We start from the raw sequence: 18,960 nt of genomic DNA, 5'->3' as shown, positions 1-18,960 counted from the left end.
GTGCTATAAACCAGTCTGGGCTTATAGTCCTAGTCACAGTTGATAGACTTGATACAAAGTATCATAGCAAATCATAAAGAGGCCGCAAACTGTAAACCTATAGTTCTGTGCCTAGCTCTAGGCAATGCTCTGTGAGCTCAACGTCATGATATATTGTTGCAAATCCCAAAAATCCCTTGGTGCAGGTGCTGTTGTGCTTAGCTCCGGAGGATTTTCCTAGAATGGATCCATTATCATCCACTTCTCAGCTGACAGCAGGATTAGATCTGATATCGATGAACAGATTATGTCAACTGTATCCATATATAAATGTAAGTGTAATCTAAAAGGAAAAAAATTGCTTAATATAAACAGTAAAACCAAAAAAATGAGCCGGAGTATAAGCTGGTATAAGTGCAATGTATAGGAGCACGTTCACACTGAGGCAATTTCACAGACAAGAAAAAAACAATAAAAAAACAAAATGAGCAAATATTCTGAAGAAATTAAATTGATTAAAAAAAAAAACTTAAAAGCCATCCCACCACCACAAGGTGACCCTATCTGGATCGCATTTTCTGAGCTAGGCATTTCATTTATATAGCTTCCCATGGATGGCTATCTGAACAGTCGGCCCCTTTCCTGCTTCGCCCTTATTCACATTGAGTTCAGCTGACACAAGGTAAGGTTTTAATGCTAGAGACAGGATAGGACCGTTCCGATTGGGTCACCTTGTCGGAGTGGGATGGCTTTTACACTCTATGTTAATTACATTTTTCCTTACCATATTTTTGTTGGGTTTTAGAATATATAAACATGTTTACGCTATCATAAGGTGATAGCTGTTTTTCAATGATATTTAATATACTGTACTTTACAGATACTGTACCTTTAAGTGATCATTTGTTTACCAAGAATTGAGATGATAAAACGGAGTTCAGTATCAGACACTTTGTATCTTTCGTGATCACAGCTCCGAGAGTAGCAGCGACATGCATAATTACAACAGCAATGTTTAGCGAGTATTACTTACAAGTAGAGTTGAGCGACTTTGGTCGGATCGGGTTTCATGAAACAAAATTTGTTTCAGATGAAACTGGTCAGACTAGGGCAAAAAAAGTCGGAGTTTCGTCCGAAACCCGACCCCAATGCAAGTCAATGGGGAATAAAAGTCGGCATTGAGTGGATGAATGTCATCCACTCAATGCCGACTTTTATTCCCCATTGACTTGCATTGGGGTCGGGTTTCGGACGAAACTCCGACTTTTTTTGCCCTAGTCTGACCAGTTTCATCTGAAACAAGTTTTGTTTCATGAAACCCGATCCGACCAAAGTCGCTCAACTCTACTTACAAGCAATGATTAAGACTTCTCCAGGTTAGAGTCAGAAAAACTGGATCTGTAGCCGCTCAGAAGACAGAAAAACATTCATTAGAGCAGAACGTGAAAACAGATCAATAGTCACCAAAAACAGACATGAATCTGATGGCAACAGGAGCAGGATAAAGTGCAGAATTAAAGAGAATCTGTCACCAGGATTTTACCTTCCCATCTGAGAGAAGAATAATGTAATGGTGGAGACCTTGATTCCAGCAATATGTCACTTACTGGGCTGTTTGAGGTCATTTTGATAAAACCACTGCTTTCTCTGCTGCAGATCTACCAGTTTTCTGAATGCTGAGCTCTGTATAACCCCGCCCACATCACTGATTGGCTGCTTGCATAATAGGCAGGAAACTGCCAATCAGTGGTAGGGGCGGGGTTTACTCAGAGCTCATGAATATGGAGGACTACCTGCCAGTGGATTTACTAGGCCTCTAGTGATAATCTCCTGCTGAAAAAAAAATATTTTTATCAAAACTACAGCGAGCAGCCTAGTAAGTGATGCATCACTGGAATCAGGGTCAATGTCTTTACATTATGCTGCTCTTTCATCAGGAGGCAAAAACCTGGTGACAGAGTCACTTTAAGGAAATCATCAACATAAAACCCAATCTGAGTTAATTGATTCACACCATGTTCTTGTGGTGTACTTGATATTTCTGTACCGTTTCTGCTGCAAAATCCAGAGTGTCAGGGGAAAAAATGCTACTTAAAATATACTGCTCAAAAAAATAAAGGCAACACTTAAACAACATAATGTAACTCCAAGTCAATCACACTTCATGGGATATTAATTTTAATTTATAACTAGCTTGGCCCGTGCAAAATTTTCACACATTGGTCGTCGGGGGCGCAGGCAATTTCAGAAAATGCAAGTTGATCAAATGTAAATGTATTTCATGAGCTGATGAACACAGATAGGTATTTATATATGTAGATTGGTAATACAATAAATTGGTTTGATAAGTAGAGGCCAAAAAATGTTTTCTGGTTGAGGTGTCACCTGCAGGTCATTGTGTATTTCTGCAGGTTTATGAAAATTAATGTTTAAACTGTATTTAGTGATAAAATCGTGAATGTGTGGTTTGTTTGGCTGTTTTCTTGCTGAAGTGAGCAAGTTTACTTTTCAAATGGCGTATCATGTGTGTGTGTGGGGCGAAGTAATGAGCAAAAAAGCAGTGCATGTTTACAAATGTGTTGGTAGTGTGCTTTGGGATACTGTGGTGCCACCTGCAGGTCATTTTTCCTTACTGCAGGTTTATAAAAATTAATGTTTAAACTGTATTTTGTGATGAAATCGTGGATGTGTGGTTTGTTTGGCTATTTTCTTGCTGAAGGGGGCAAGTTTACCTTTCAAATGGTGTATCATTTGTGTGTGTGTGCAGTACGAACGGGGATACAAAGGAATCACCAAATAACAGTGTTTAGAAATAATAGAAAAGATAATCATTTTTATGTTTTATTGCTCTCAATGCATTACATGTGTAATGAATAAAGATTTGCAACTGGAATTTGACATTCAGTGATATCTAGGATGTGTTCCCTTTATTTTTTTGAGCAGTATACTTTTACACCTATCTTTGTTACATTTTTACATCCGTTTTTGATGCGTGGACTTTTCTTTTTTTTTTCCGCCTGATTCATTTGATTATGCGAAAAATGCTGTAAAGATGCTGAACGAATTGACACGTTGCAGATATGGAAAAAACACTTTGAAGGTTCAAATCTGCTAAGAAAAAAATAAGCAGAATGTGCAGTAGTTGTCAGAAATCTCATTCACTTTACTGGAACTGTAGAAACGCTGCGTTTCTTTACCTGGCAAAAATTCAGGACAAAAACAATGTGTGAACAAGCCTATACAGTGGGGAAAAAAAGTATTTAGTCAGACATCAATTGTTCAAGTTCTCCCACTTAAAAAGATGAGAGAGGCCTGTAATTGACATCATAGGTAGACCACAGCTATGAGAGTCAAAATGAGAAAACAGATCCAGAAAATCACCTCGTCTGATTTGGCAAAATTTATTTTGCAAATTATGGTGGAAAATAAGTATTTGGCCACCTAAAAACATACAAGATTTCTGGCTCTCACCCACCTGTAACTTCTTCTTTAAGAGTCTCCTCTTTCCTCCACTCATTACCTGTAGTAATGGCACCTGTTTAAACTTGTTATCAGTATAAAAAGACACCTGTGCACACCCTCAAACAGTCTGACTCCAAACTCCACTATGGTGAAGACCAAAGAGCTGTCAAAGGACACCAGAAACAAAATTGTAGCCCTGCACCAGGCTGGGAAGACTGAATCTGCAATAGGCAACCAGCTTGGAGTGAAGAAATCAACTGTGGGAGCAATAATTAGAAAATGGAAGACATACAAGACCACTGATAATCTCCCTCGATCTGGGGATCCACGCAAAATCCCACCCCGTGGGGTCAAAATGATCACAAGAATGGTGAGCAAAGATCCCAGAACCACACGGGGGGGACCTAGTGAATGACCTGCCCATAGAGTTGGAATCACTGTAACAAAGGCTACCATCAGTAACACACTACGCCACCAGGGAATCAGATCCTGCAGTGCCAGATGTGTCCCCCTGCTTAAGCCAGTACATGTCCGGGCCCGTCTGAAGTTTGCTAGAGAGCATTTGGATGATCCAGAAGAGTATTGGGAGAATGTCATATGGGCTGATGAAACCAAAGTAGAACTGTTTGGTAGAAACGAAACTCGTCATGTTTGGAGGAGACAGAATGCTGAGTTGCATCCAAAGAACACCATACCTACTGCGAAGCATGGGGGTGGCAACATCATGCCTTGGGGCTGTTTCTCTACAAAGGGACCAGGATGAATGATCCGTGTACATGAAATAATGAATGGGGCCATGTATCACGAGATATTGAGTGCAAACCTCCTTCCATCAGCAACGGTATAGAAGATGAAAAGTCGATGGTCTTTCAGCATGATAATGATCCCAAGCACACCGCCAGGGCAATGAAGGAATGGCTTCGTAAGAAGCATATGAAGGTCCTGGAGTGGCCTAGCCAGTCTCCAGATCTCAACCCCATAGAAAGCCTTTGGAGGGATTTGAAAGTCCGTGTTGGCCAACGACAGGCCCAAAACATCACTGCCTAGAGAAGATCTGTATGGAGGAATGGCCCAACATACCACCAACAGTGTGTGCCAACCTTGTGAAGACTTACAGAAAATGTTTGACCTCTGTCATTGCCAACAAAGGATATATAACAAAATATTGAGATGAACTTTTGTTAATGACCAAATTCTTATTTTCCACCATAATTTAAAAAATAAATCTTGCCAAATCAGACAAGGTGATTTTCTGGATTTGTTTTCTCATTTTGACTCTCATAGTTGTGGTCTACATATGATGTCAATTACAGGTCTCTCATCTTTTTAAGTGGGAGAACTTGGTGGCTGACAAAATACTTTTTCCCCACTGTATCCCTGTGACATCTCATCACTTTGGCTCCATCCACTCAGCTTTCAATTAAAGCTTACGCTGCCAAGTCTGAGAGCAACAAAAAGTAAGAGCAGAAACCTGGATTTCATTGATGAGTCTCTTACAGGGCTTCTTGCTGTACTTATTATAAACCATTTCTTTATTTGCTGCAGCTCTGCTAGTCTTCTCACTGGTGAGCTCCTGCTCTGCAATCCTCAATATTCATGAGCTCTGGCTAGCCCCAGGCCCTATAACTGATTGACAACTTTCTGTCTATACACAGTAGAGGCACGAACGGCGTCGGCGGGGTAAAAGAGCTTGTGATTGAGAGAACTAGCAGCAGCTAACATTACAGCAACAAGCCCTAAGTGACACATTGCTGGAATCAGGGTTTCTGTCACTATTCAGATTGGCAAGCAGAAACCTGGTAAAATATTTTCTTTAAGTAAATGACAGATTCAGGCTGGGATGGATCATACGAGCGGTATGTTCATGAGTACATAAAACAAACATAATAAAGCAATAAAAACTAAGAAACCTGATATGTTTATTTCATCATGTCATATAGAACTACATACATTTTATAAAGTACATAAAACACTCATTTCTTCTTATTTTTTGAACAAATTTCCCTTTCAAGTCTCTCCCAGACCAGACATAGCTGCAAACACTTGGGCATTTGTAAGGTACGGATTATAGGTATAATGCAGTATACGTCATAGGGCTGTATACTCATGAAATGTGATGAGCGCAGCTCTGCAGAACCACCGCGTGAACCTGCAAGCAATGCTCACCATTACCGGCGTATTTACCATGGCGGCAGGAGACCATCGGCTCTGTGTTATAATCGGCCCGTCTTAGGCTGGTTTACATGTCTTTTGCTATGATCAAACTGAAAATATGACCCAGAAAAGCAGACCTGGTGGTCCGATGGACATGCCATATACAGCGATGGGGAGTGCCCTAGGACCCCAGAATTGGCAACTCAACGAGCTGAGATCATGTTTGTATGGTAGGTGGAAGGGGGTTTAAGGCCTCCATCAGCTGGGAACACTGCCTGACCAGTCATACCATTCCTGGTTTACCCCATTATAAAAGTTTACTTAGAATATTATTATTATTATTATATTATTATTATTGGAAACCCTGGTTTTTGATTGACTTTAATCCATTAATATATTATCAGCTCCTAGTCTTCTTAAAGAGACTCCCCAATACATGGAGCAGAAAGAAACCCCCTCTTTGGATATCTCCCAGGCAGACAGACCTGTACCTACAAAGGTACTAGGATGAAGAGGAGACAATGACGCTCTATATGGGCATCCGCCTAGGACCTATCTAATGGGACCAAATTATGTCTTCATGCGCCCCCTGGTGGTTGTATCAGAGAGCAGTTTTGTGACCCTCTATTGCCAAGATTTATCATTTTGATGCTCACTTTTTAACACCATATCAATGTTAGATCCTGGATCCGCTATTGATCAATCTTATAATATATTTTTCAGTTGTAGTTCCATTTTATTGATACAAAGCTCCAAGTCCCCTGCATAGACATAGTAGGATAAAAATTATAGTCACCACTGGAGGGAGCATAAAAGCTTACTGCATATCATTTTTTTTATTTCTAAGTAGTGTATGCAGTAAGCTCCGTCTAGTGGCGGCTAAAGGCGTCAACAATTTTATTATTTAAAGAGATAGTCCAAAAATGAGGTGACTATCAGCTGCCAGCACCGCCATCAGGGGCTTATCTACAGCATTCTGCAATGCTACAGATAGGCCCCCGATGTAACCTGAAAGATAAGAAAAACAAGTTATATTATACTCACCCGGGGGCAGTCCGGTCTTGGTCTGATGGATTTCGTGGTCCGGCGCCTCCCATCTTGTAGCAGTGATGTCCTCTTCTTTGCTTCCCGTCGCGGCTCCGGCGCAGGCGTACTTTACCTGCCCTGTTGAGGGCAGAGTAAAGTACTGCAGTGCGCAGGCGCTGGACCTCTCTGACCTGGTCCGGCACCTGCACACTGCAGTACTCTGCCCTCAACAGGGCAGAGCAGTGCGCCTGTGCCGGAGCTGCAATGGGAAGCAAAGAAGAGGACGTCACCGCTACAAGATGGGAGGTGCCGGACCGCGACACACATCGGACCAAAACCAGACCCGGACTGCCCCACTGGTGAGTATAATATAACTCGTTTTTCATATCTTTCAGGCTACATCAGGGGCTTATCTACAGCATTACAGAATGCTGTAGATAAGCCCCTGATGGCGGTGCTGGCAGCTGATAGTCCAAGAATGGGGTGACAGATTCCCTTTAAAGGGAGCCTGAATGTGGATACATTGATTAATTCAGCGACGTATGCTTGACTGGCAGGTCTCCAGTGTCTGCTCTCCACCCACCTTCCAATGAGTGGCAGTTCTCTCCCTGCGTGCATGTATAGGGAAAAACCTGTCACTCAAGGCAGGTGGGTGGGGACTACAAGTACAACAATAAAAATGACACCTACAGTATATTGTAGTAATCCGATGTGCCAGCGCTGAGATATCAAGCTTCTAAGCCATATGCAAATTAGCCAGTAAGTGCATTGAAGGCGATGTCCTCTGAGTACATTATACGCCCCCAATGCACTTCCTGGCTAATTTGCATGTGGCTTAGAAGCTGGATTTCTCAGCTCTGATACATCTGATTACTACAAGACTGGTATCATTTTTCTTGTTGTACTAAGTCCTGTACAGCCAGACCACTGGCTTCTGATGTACAGTCATAGTGACGGATTCCCTCTTTACACTATGTTTATTAGGAGTATTTCTAAATTTATATTAGAAAAGCGATCTACGTCTACTTTAAATATAAATGATTTAAAATGTAATAATTTATATTAGTAGGAAATTAATCAGTACATACACGTTTCATACTCTGGAGTGTTTAATCACACATTAGGGGAGAGGAGGGGAGTTACTTGCGCTTAACTCAACGAATTGTGGAGACTTATTTTCTTTGCAAAGCTCTATGGGAAAAAAAAATATGCAAAGCAGCTCCTATCAGCCAATCTAGAAGCCCATTTGTAGACATACAGTATATTCATAACATTTTTTTTCTCATTTATATCATCCCTTTGTCAGACAGTTGATAAAACATTCTTGAAGGGATTGTCCAGCGCGGTTGAGACTCACTCACTTATACGTGTACAATCGGCAGGGGTCTTATTCTAATGAACGGGACACGTGCATGGCACATGCCCACAGTGATTGTGTCTCAGTAGGTCGTAATGGCGCTGGATAACTCCTTTAAAGAGAACCTGTTGTCAGGTCAAAAGTGGCCAGTTTTGCTCTCATTTTATTTCCACTGCTCTCCTGATGATTCCGTTTTGTTTTTTTTTTTAAATAAATCCGCCATATGGTTTTGGAGATATGGGCCATTTTATAATATATGCCAATTTGTATGGTCTTTACCAAGATGGCATGATTCTCAGATCCTCGGGGGCGTGTCTTTAGATTGCTCTGCATATTTACGCCCCCTTGGTACCTAAGACCACAAAATGTAACACTAAATAGAAAAAGTCCATATCTCAGGAAACCATATGGAGGATTTAAAAAAGGGAATACTCAGGGAAGCAGTGGGAATAAAAAGAGCAAAAACTGGCCACTTTTGAACTAGTGATATGTCCTTTTTTTAAGGCCATATTTACAAAAGAAATATCATCTCGCTCAACATGAAAAATTATTTCTTGCACTTAAAGACACAGTGTCTGGTCAAGCACTCACACCACAGTGACATTTGAAGTTTTTTTTCTTGTTTTTCTTTTTTATATATAAATGTGTTGGAATACACAATAGCAATGCTATGGCTTTCTTGACAAGGACAAAGGAATGCAACCAATTATAAACGAAAAGGGCTTATAAAAATACAATAATAGACCTAGTTATATGATGTCACCTGAGATCAGTTTTTTATAGTTCTGAACGTGAACCCCATTGGTACGTTCATAGATTTTTTTTATTTTTAGTCTAGTCTACTCACAGTCTTCCATCATCTTCCTTATGAAAAAATAATCTTCGTTAAAAGCTTCATAAATATGAAGTTGATAAAATATTCCATTCAAGAACTAGAGTTGTGTGTGCTCCAAGCATGGCTTGTATGGTCCCACATTGTAAGGAAAGTCTCAATGTTCTCTTCTCGTCCTGGCTAATCCGGTCTACAAAGTCATCACCATATGAATCCACGGCAAGGCGAATCCACGGAGCAGCTCCTAAATCTCATCTAGTGATCCACAATTTAAGATGGTCCTAAATGATGCCCTTCTGTAGACACTTTGGCTTTCGGAAACTTAGCCAACAAGTCAAAAGGACGAATAGTAAGAAAACTGAGAAAAAGACCATGAGTCCAACGTAACCACCGTGAGACAGCGGAGGAGAAAGAGGAAGCTCCGATGGGATCATATTGGTCAAATTCAGCATATATCCAAGTGTCCATCCAGCGTCACTGCCGTGGATCTGCAGAAGTGGAACAGAAAGAAATCTGTAGAAAAGTAGATTGACAGATTGGTAGGTTGACATAAATAGATAGATACAGTTGTGGCCAAAAGTATTGACACCCCTGCAATTCTGTCAGATAATACTCAGTTTCTTCCTGAAAATGATTGCAAACACAAATTCTTTGGTATTATAATCTTCATTTAATTTGTCTTAAATGAAAAAACACAAAAAGAATTGTCCTAAAGCCAAATTGGATATAATTCCACACCAAACATAAAAAAGAGGGTGGACAAAAGTATCGGCACTGTTCGAAAAATCATGTGATGCTTCTCTAATTTGTGTAATTAACAGCACCTGTAACTTACCTGTGGCACCTAACAGGTGTTGGCAATAACTAAATCACACTTGCAGCCAGGTGACATGGATTAAAGTTGACTCTGTCCTGTGTCCTTGTGTGTACCACATTGAGCATGGAGAAAAGAAAGAAGACCAAAGAACTGTCTGAGGACTTGAGAAACCAAATTGTGAGGAAGCATGAGCAATCTCAAGGCTACAAGTCCATCTCCAAAGACCTGAATGTTCCTGTGTCTACCGTGCGCAGTGTCATCAAGAAGTTTAAAGTCCATGGCACTGTGGCTAACCTCCCTAGATGTGGACGGAAAAAAAATTGACAAGAGATTTCAACGCAAGATTGTGCGGATGTTGGATAAAGAACCTCGACAAACATCCAAACAAGTTCAAGCTGCCCTGCAGTCCGAGGGTACAACAGTGTCAACCCGTACTATCCGTCGGCGTCTGAATGAAAAGGGACTGTATGGTAGGAGACCCAGGAAGACCCCACTTCTTACCCCGAGACATGAAAAAGCCAGGCTGGAGTTTGCCAAAACTTACATGAAAAAGCCTAAAACGTTTTGGAAGAATGTTCTCTGGTCAGATGAGACAAAAGTAGAGCTTTTTGGGCAAAGGCATCAACATAGAGTTTACAGGAGAAAAAAGAGGCATTCAAAGAAAAAAACACGGTCCCTACAGTCAAACATGGCGGAGGTTCCCTGATGTTTTGGGGTTGCTTTGCTGCCTCTGGCACTGGACTGCTTGACCGTGTGCATGGCATTATGAAGTCTGAGGGTTTGTGCACACATAGTTTTTTGTCTCTGCGGATTTTGTAGAGAAAACTGCAAGAAATCCGCAGGACAAAGTGCAGCGGTTTATCTGCGTTTTTTCTGCGGTTTTGCCCTGCGGTTTTACACCTCATAATGGATGAGGTGTGAAACTGCAGCGTTTCTGCACCAAACAATTGACATGCTGCGTTTTGAAAACCGCAGCAAAACCGCGCGGAAAAAAACGCAGCATGTGCACAGTTTTTTTTTTATTTCCATAGGAAATAAAGGTATTGTACAACGCAGCAGAATCTGCTGCGTTTCTGCAGAGCCAAAAACGCTGCGGAAACCGCAAAGTGTGCACATACCCTGAAGACTACCAACAAATTTTGCAGCATAATGTAGGGCCCAGTGTGAGAAAGCTGAGTCTCCCTCAGAGGTCATGGGTCTTCCAGCAGGACAATGACCCAAAACACACTTCAAAAAGCACTAGAAAATGGTTTGAGAGAAAGCACTGGAGACTTCTAAGGTGGCCAGCAATGAGTCCAGGCCTGAATCCCATAGAACACCTGTGGAGAGATCTATAAATGGCAGTTTGGAGAAGGCACCCTTCAAATATCAGGGACCTGGAGCAGTTTGCCAAAGAAGAATGGTGTAAAATTCCAGCAGAGCATTGTAAGAAACTCATTGATGGTTACCGGAAGCGGTTGGTCGCAGTTATTTTGGCTTAAGGTTGTGCAACCAAGTATTAGGCTGAGGGTGCCAATACTTTTGTCTGGCCCATTTTTGGAGTTGTGTGAAATGATCAATGTTTTGCTTTTTGCTTCATTCTCTTTTGTGTTTTTTCAATTAAGATAAATTAAATGAAGATAATACCAAAGAATTTGTGTTTGCAATCATTTTTAGGAAGAAACTGAGTATTATCTGACAGAATTGCAGGGGTGTCAATACTTCTGGCCACAACTGTAGATAGACAATAGATAGATAATAGATGATAGATATATGATAGATAATAGAATGATAGATAATAGTGTGACAGAGTGACTGATGTCGTACATGAGGGGAGATATATGTCACAAAGATTGCTTTCCTGTGTGATGTGAAAGCCATATGTGTTTTCTCCAGCATGATATGTGCTGAGAGCAATCCAGTTGCTAAATGAGCATGGCTTTCAAGGTGGGTAGGTCAGAGATGGGCGGGAAGCCTACCCACCATATCTCCACCTCCAGGGTGTGGATGGAGGGGAGTTAAATGTCCAGCCAGTTTCTTTTTCTCTAAGTGCTTGGAGGAAATGCAAGCCTCCGAATCGCTAGCTCCTGCAAGAGCTGCCATATGTGTAGTCCCAGAGGACCTGGGCAGGACTGTATATGAACTCTCTATTTTCATTTGAGCCAGACAGGCTGTTTTTCTGTTACCATTTTGTTTTATGAGGTAATAAACCACTGAGAGACTTTAACCACCCGTGTGCCTGAGTCTACCTTGAGGAGCAGTTAAGCCTGTCAACCCCTCACACGTGGTGTAGAATGCGGGCAACGTTCCAGGAACACGTGTAGCAGCAGTGGATAAACCGTATGGCCTGGGTGAAGGCAGCTATAGGAATGAAATAGCATTTGGACAAAATGGAGTAGCTACTCAAGTACATGATCCTGAGCCAGCAGCAACAGCACCAGGTACAACAGAAATCTAATAATCTCCTAATACAGCTGCGGCAACAACAGCAGAGACAGATGGAACTCCTGGGAGATGTCCGCAGCAGAGAAAGCCCCTCCCACCATATCAAGGTGTTTTTAAACGGGTTGCAGAGTGGGAGAGGCTGCCCCCGGAGCAGTGGGCGGAGGTTTTGGCCCCCTATCTGACAGGTGAACCCCAGAAAGCTTATTTTGACTTGACCTTGCAGGATGCCCAGGAATATGCCAAGTTGAAAACAGATATTGAAACGCTCAGGGGCCACTATGTCTGTCAAAGCCCAAAGAGTTCATCACTGGGTGTATCGTGGTGACAAACCTCCCCTCTCACAAATGTTTGACTTGTTGCATTTGATTCAGAAATGGTTGCAGCCCGAGTCCTCCACTCCAGCCCAGATGGTCGAGCGGGTCATCATGGACAGATTTGTTCACTTGCTCCCCAGGCCAGTGCTGACCTGAGTTGCCCAAGGAGTCCCCTGGAATGTGGATAACCTGGTGAGCCTTGTAGAAAGGTACCAGGTGGTCGAGAGGACACTGAAGGAGCAGGGGGTGGTACATCTCCATACTGGGATACCCAGCAGGAGCTCGAGTCCCAAAAGAGGGGTAACAGAGCCACCACTGTGGAAAGTCCAAGGTCCCAAGGAGCCGTTGAGGGGATACCAAAGGCTGTTGCTAAAGACCTGATCTGCTGGTGGTGTCACAGTCCTGGATGCATAGCGACCCGTTGTTCTATGTCTTCTGAGCAGATGGATTTCAGCCTAGGCAGGCGCTGCTCGTATTATGCCTACCCAGTCAGCAGGGTGGACTATCAGCCTGGAGAGGGGCCGCAATCATGGGGAGTACTGGTGTCAGGACTCTTGGACTCTGGGAGCTTGGTGACCCTGATAAGGGCCACGCTTCCCCACCAGTTGATCACAGGGAAACGTGGGCATCCGCTGTATCTACGGGGATTCCAAAGACTGCCCTGTTGCCAGAGTGTGGATTAAAACAAGCCATGGTACGGAGTTCCAAGAGGTCGGGGTAGTCAGAGACTTACTACAATCCGTGATAATCGGGCGGGATTTCAGCCTGTTCTGGGACTTGTGGGGAAAAGCAGGGATGCCCAGTGACTCAGGAAGGAGCCAGTGCAACCCTGATGAATCCCCATCGCAGTAGGAGGTGGAGGAGTTCCCCTTGTGTGTCCTATCTGGTGATAAAGACGAAGCGGTGACCAGCAAGGCTGAGGTTCCTGAGCTGGGGATGTCTGGGGAAAATTTCGGGACTACACAAATGCGGGATCCTACCCTAAAAGGGGCCTTTGAAAATGTATCTGTGATTGATGGGGTTGTTCAAGAGCCGGGGGCTCACACCAGGTACCCACACTTTGCAGTCAATAGCGAATTGTTGTATCGAGTGTCTACACTGAGGGGAGGTAAAATAGTGGAGCAGCTGTTGGTTCCAGGGCCATACCGGTGGAGGGTTCAAGACATGGCACATTTGCATGTTTTGGGGGGACATCTGGAGGTGGAGAAAACACAGGAGAAAATATTGCAGAGGTTCTATTGGCCGGGATGTTACCGGGAGATCCAAAACTATTGCAGGTCCTGCCCCAGCTGCCAGATAACCGCTCCCTCTTCTCACTTCCGTCGTCCTCTAGTCCCGTTACCGGTAATAGAGATCCCATTTGAGCGAATTGCCATGGACCTGATAGGGCCTTTAGTTAAGTCTGCATGAGGGCACCAATATATTCTAGTGGTCATGGACTATGCGACCCGGTGCCCTTAAGCAGTACCCCTGAGGAACTCTTGCTAAGAGCATGGCCCGGGAGCTTGTCCATATTTTTGCTAGGACAGGTCTGCTGAAGGAGCTTTTGACAGACCAGGGAACCCCCTTCATAAGCAAGTAATGAAGGAACTGTGTAGGGTCCTCCAGATTGTCCAGCTGCGAACCTCAATGTACCATTCACAGACCAATGGCCTAGTAGAACGCTTCAATAAAACCTTGAAAGCAATGCTCAAAAAGGTAATTGAGAAGGATGGTCGAGACTGGGACTACCTGCTTCTGTTTTTTTCCATCAGGGAAGTGCCCCAGGCCTCTACTGGCTTCTCACCGTTCGAGCTCCTTTATGGTCAACATCCTGGACATCACCACACAGGAGCATGTTGCCCAGCTGCAGGAGAGAATGGCAAAAGTGATGACTATCGTGAAGGAGCATCTTCTCCAGGCACAGGAAGCACAAGCGAGGGTGTATAACCGATCAAAGAGGCTGAGTCAGTTCCAGCCCGGGGACCGCATGCTAGTGCTTAGCCCTACAGTGGAGAGGCCCATACAAGGTGGTGGAAAAACTGAGCAAAGTTAATTAAAAAGCACACCAGCCAGGGTGAAGGAAGCCGCACCAGGTCTATCACATGAACTTGCTCAAACCCTGGCGAGACCGAGAACCGATGGACACCCCTTGCCTGGTAGCCAGTCCCAAAGTTACCGTGGATGATGTAACCATTGCAGAAACTCTGACACAAGCCCAGAGGCAACAGTGTTGGAAGCTGTTGCAGCAGAACCGGGACCTATTCTCAGGGTTGCCGGGGAAAACGCAGGTGGTCGAACATGACGTGTTGACGGAACCGCCTGCCAGGGTGAACCTCAAGCCCTATAGAATTCCAGAAGCACAGAGAGAGGTGATATCCAACGAGGTGAAGAGGATGTTAGACCTCGGGGTGATAAAGGAGTTGAAAAGTGGATTGTCAAGTCCCATCGTCAGTTTTGCAACAACTACCGCAAGCTGAATGAAATCTCTAGTTTTGAGGCTTACCCGATGCCTCGTGTGGATGAACTCATTGTGAGACTTGGACCCATGAGATACATTACAACCCTGATCCTGACAAAGTGCTATTGGCAGATCCCCATGTCCTAGAGTGCCAAGGAGAAGACAGAATTGTCAATGCCTGATGAGTGCTTTCAATACACCAGGATACCACTTCGGTCTGCAGGGTGCCCCGGCCACCTTCCAGAGGGTGATAAATCGGATCCTGGCTCCGCATAAGTAGTATGCCGCAGTGTACCTTGATGACATAGTAGTATTTACAGTAGATCTGACTGGGCTAGTCATCTGCCAAAGGTACAGTTGGTTCTGCATGCTTTAAGAAGTGCAGGGTTCACAATAAATCCGAAAACGTGTGCTATAGGGAAGGAAGAGGTCAAGTACCTAGGCTATGTCGTCGGAAGGGGCTAAATTAAACCGCAAATAATTAAGATCGAGGTGATTCAGAAATAGCCGCAACCGCTCACCAAGAAGCAAGTGAGGGCGTTTCTTGGAATTGTGGGCTATTACCGGCGATTCATCCCAAGTTTTGATATAATCGCCGCACCATTGACTGATCTTCTTAAAGGTATCAAGTCGACCATAGTTAAATGGACTACTGACACAAAGATGGCGTTCCAAGAGCTGAAGCGGGCTCTGTGTAAACATCCGGCTCTGGTCGCACCAGACTTCAGCAAGGAGTTCGTGATCCAGACAGATGCCTCAGAAGTCGGGTTAGGAGCTGTGCTGTCTCAGGAGATAAATGGGGAAGAGCAGCTCATCCTGCATCTGAGCCGGAAGTTTGTCCTGCGAGAAAAATTACGCCATTGTGGAGAAGGAGTGTTTGGCCATAAAATGGGCAGTGGATATATTGAGGTATTATCTACTAGGCTGGAGGCTCAAACTCGTGTCCGATCATGCCCCTCTAAGGCTGGTTTCACATTAGCGCTTTTTAAGCGCACGCACGGCCGGGGGTAGCTCCGCCCCCGAGCCGGCTCTCTGCCCGGCGTGCCCGCCCCTTGCTTGTAGCGCCGCCTCCTAGCGCACAGCGGCGCCTGCGATCGGCGCACCCTATCTTTAGCATAGGGTGCGCAGATCGTGCGCAGGCCGTGCGCTAGTTGCGCTTTGACCTGCGCTGCGCACTTTTGACGGTGCGCCGTGCGCGCCAAAATCAAACTTTTCGGATTTCGGCGTGCTCGGCGCACCGTCAAAAGTGCGCAGCGCAGGTCAAAGCGCAACTAGCGCACGGCCTGCGCACCCTATGCTAAAGATAGGGTGCGCCGATCGCAGGCGCCGCTGTGCGCTAGGCGGCGGCGCTACAAGCAAGGGGAGGGCACGCCGGGCAGAGAGCCGGCTCGGGGCGGAGCTACCCCCGGCCATGCGTGCGCTTAAAAAAGCGCTAATGTGAAACCAGCCTGAGACGGTTAAGGGAGAAACAGGGTAAGAATGCCCGGGTGACGAGATGGTTCTTAGGCCTCCAGAATTTCAGGTTCCACGTAGTACATAGACCCGGGAGGTTACAAGTGCATGCAGATGCCCTCTCCCGAATTCCCTGTTTGGTGTACGAAGGTGCTAAAGCCCCTGTCTTTTGGCAGAAGGGGGGAATATGTGACAGGGTCACTGGTGTTGTACATGAGGGGAGATAGATAGATAACTTGATCAAGAGTTTTATCTATCTAGCAGCAGAAAATACCATTACCTTGCCTAAAAATGTGATATCCTCCCAGATGCTTGAGTTAAAGCCATAACCAAGTTCAAGAAGTGTTAGTATATAGACTCCAGAAAAACAATATTCACTTAGATATTTTTCCTTGACTTTTCCCGACTCGTTCTTTACCTTCATGAATACAAAATGAAAACAAAATTTTAGAAAAGATAATTTAAGACCATGTTCCCACCATCCAATTAAGAAGTAGTAAGAGACTTGCCTCACTCCAAGGCTTAGAGCAGTGTCTTTCCACCGTCTCCTTCACTGTGTCCAGAGAAACTTTCTCCTTACTGAGTTTTAAAAAGTCCATAACAAAGTAGAAAGCGGAGAACGCCTGTAGGAAGATGACATGGAGAATATAAGAAGCCCTACATGCAACACGCACATGTATTATGTCCCTGCTCAATGATTATGTCACTCTCCAAATGGGACTCGTGACGCCGACACTAATGGCCAATTAACGTTGGTACTTGATACAATCACACCTGGTGACTAGGGGTTAGATTCTATCAAACTGGGCCACCAGGAACTGGTTATTATAACACTAGCTCACCAGGGATTAGATTATATCACACTGGATAGAATATGGATGCTATAACACTAGGTCATTTCAGTCTATTACAATCACACCGGATCACCAGAGATTATATTCAAGCTCAATAAGTCACCCAGTAGCACCCTGGGTTACTAGGGATTGGATAGATAAGACATCAGGACACTAGGGCACCAGAGACTGGATGCTATCACACTTGATGACCTGCAAAAAAAAAATTTAAATCCATTGGGTTGCCTGGGAGTAGATGTCATAAAACTGGGTCACCTGGGACTAGATTAAAATCAATCTGGTCTCCCAGTGAATTAATGCTATAGTCATACTAGGTACATATGGACAATATTCTTGTCCACTGGGACACCAGGGATGAGATTTTGTGACGCCACAGTGATCTCACCAGCGATATCGCTGTGTGTGACACGCATCAGCGACCGCCCCCCCCTCCCGCCGGGTATCGCTGATTCCTGGGCCATTTTTTGATCGTTAGTCTCCCGCTGGCCAGCGCGCATCGCTGCATGTGGCAGCAGGAGACCAACGATCAGCAAGCTCCCAGCGCTGTAAGCTGGTATGTAAGGTAGACAGCGGGTAACTAAGCGACGCATGCGCTTAGTTAGCCGATATTTACCTTGGATACCAGCGTCCTCGCTGGTCCTGATCGCTGGTGAGTCTGCCTGTTTGACAGCTCCCCAGCGATCATGCAGCGATGCACCAGCGATCCTGACCAGGTCGTATCGCTGTCGGGATCGCTGGTGCATCGTTTAGTGTGACGGCACCCTTACTTGGGAATTAATATTTTCCCACTATGATACCTGACTAGAGGTTATCTCTCCTGGTGACCAGAGACTGGTTTCTTGTGATTTTTTTTGGTCACCAGGGTTTAGATTTTATCACACTAGGCACTAGACGTTATAACATCTACAAGGCATCACGGGGAAGCCCAGGGCTGTGCTGGAGGTCATGACGGTCTTGTTTGGCTCATGCAATCTTCTGTTTTGTGAAAAATATTGGCATCCACTTTTTTTTGGGAATTTGCAAAAATAAAATTGCAAGCTGTTGTAATTTGCAGTATCCATCGAATTTCCTAAAATTCGATTATCTCACCTCTAATATATAGAGATATTGAAAATTAAAAAATATCCCCAAAAATTTAAAAATTTAAACAATAGCTCATTTTCTAATGATATATTCTCTTTAAATTACATCGAGTTTGATGGATGTTGGAAAGTATCTGATATTTGTTTATAAAAAGTTTTATATTAGGCAATTCTAGTATGGGTATTCGATCAGCAATGATGCAAGGAGTAATGTCATAATTCACATCAGTGAACTGAAAGTTCAATATTTGTTCCGGATACTGTATGCGACCAAGATGCACCTGCCTGAAAATATCAACTATCTAATGCCGCTTCCAGTCTTGCTATTTAGAATTTGTGACCATATGGAACATCACCGAGCCAAAGGCCACCACTCACAGGACACAGCGAAAGGCTCTAAGCCTATTAGGACATAAATGAGTCTTACCCCAAATTCCCCTTGTAAAACGGGTTGGAAAATGCCGTTGAATGAACATCTGGAGTAGCTACAATGGGAGTTATTGAAGATTTCCTGGACTTTCTGCTTGCATAGATTATAATCCCCCGTCCCTAAGATTCGAATGCTCGGTGGTGCCGACAGCGTCCTTCGATCAGATACGCAGGGACTATTGTAGAGATCAGTTGTATTGAGATTTCTTGTATATCCTGAGTTAAAGCAAGGATCCAACAAGGAGACATTATGGAGATTCTGTAATGGAGATAAATGGAGGGATGATCAGAGACTCATTGTTATGATAGTAACTCACTCAGAAAAATAGGTATGACAC

The 18,960-nt window shown here is 44.1% G+C and overlaps 1 protein-coding gene across 2 annotated transcripts in view; it reads right to left on the bottom strand.

Moving 5' to 3' along the window:
- Window positions 1-5,340: 5,340 nt before the first annotated feature.
- The window catches only part of ENTPD1 (ectonucleoside triphosphate diphosphohydrolase 1), a 131,468-nt gene continuing 117,848 nt past the window's right edge, over window positions 5,341-18,960 (bottom strand). The window contains exons 7-10 of one of the 2 annotated variants that reach the window (XM_073552785.1): window positions 18,621-18,881; window positions 16,767-16,880; window positions 16,538-16,675; window positions 5,341-9,298 (exon numbers count right to left, since the gene is read on the bottom strand). In XM_073552785.1, the coding sequence (XP_073408886.1) occupies window positions 9,092-9,298; window positions 16,538-16,675; window positions 16,767-16,880; window positions 18,621-18,881 (720 nt within the window). In that variant the 3' untranslated portion in view covers window positions 5,341-9,091. Of the gene's footprint in view, window positions 9,324-16,537; window positions 16,676-16,766; window positions 16,881-18,620; window positions 18,882-18,960 lie in introns of both variants that reach the window. The other variant, XM_073552786.1, reaches the window with a different exon arrangement.

The sequence above is a fragment of the Dendrobates tinctorius genome, unplaced genomic scaffold (assembly GCF_039654945.1).
Source record: "Dendrobates tinctorius isolate UK_male_01 unplaced genomic scaffold, ASM3965494v1 ptg000196l, whole genome shotgun sequence".
Lineage (NCBI taxonomy): Eukaryota > Metazoa > Chordata > Amphibia > Anura > Dendrobatidae > Dendrobates > Dendrobates tinctorius.
The sequence above is the reverse complement of the archived record's forward strand: the minus strand, read 5'-3'. Positions and strand labels throughout refer to the sequence as shown.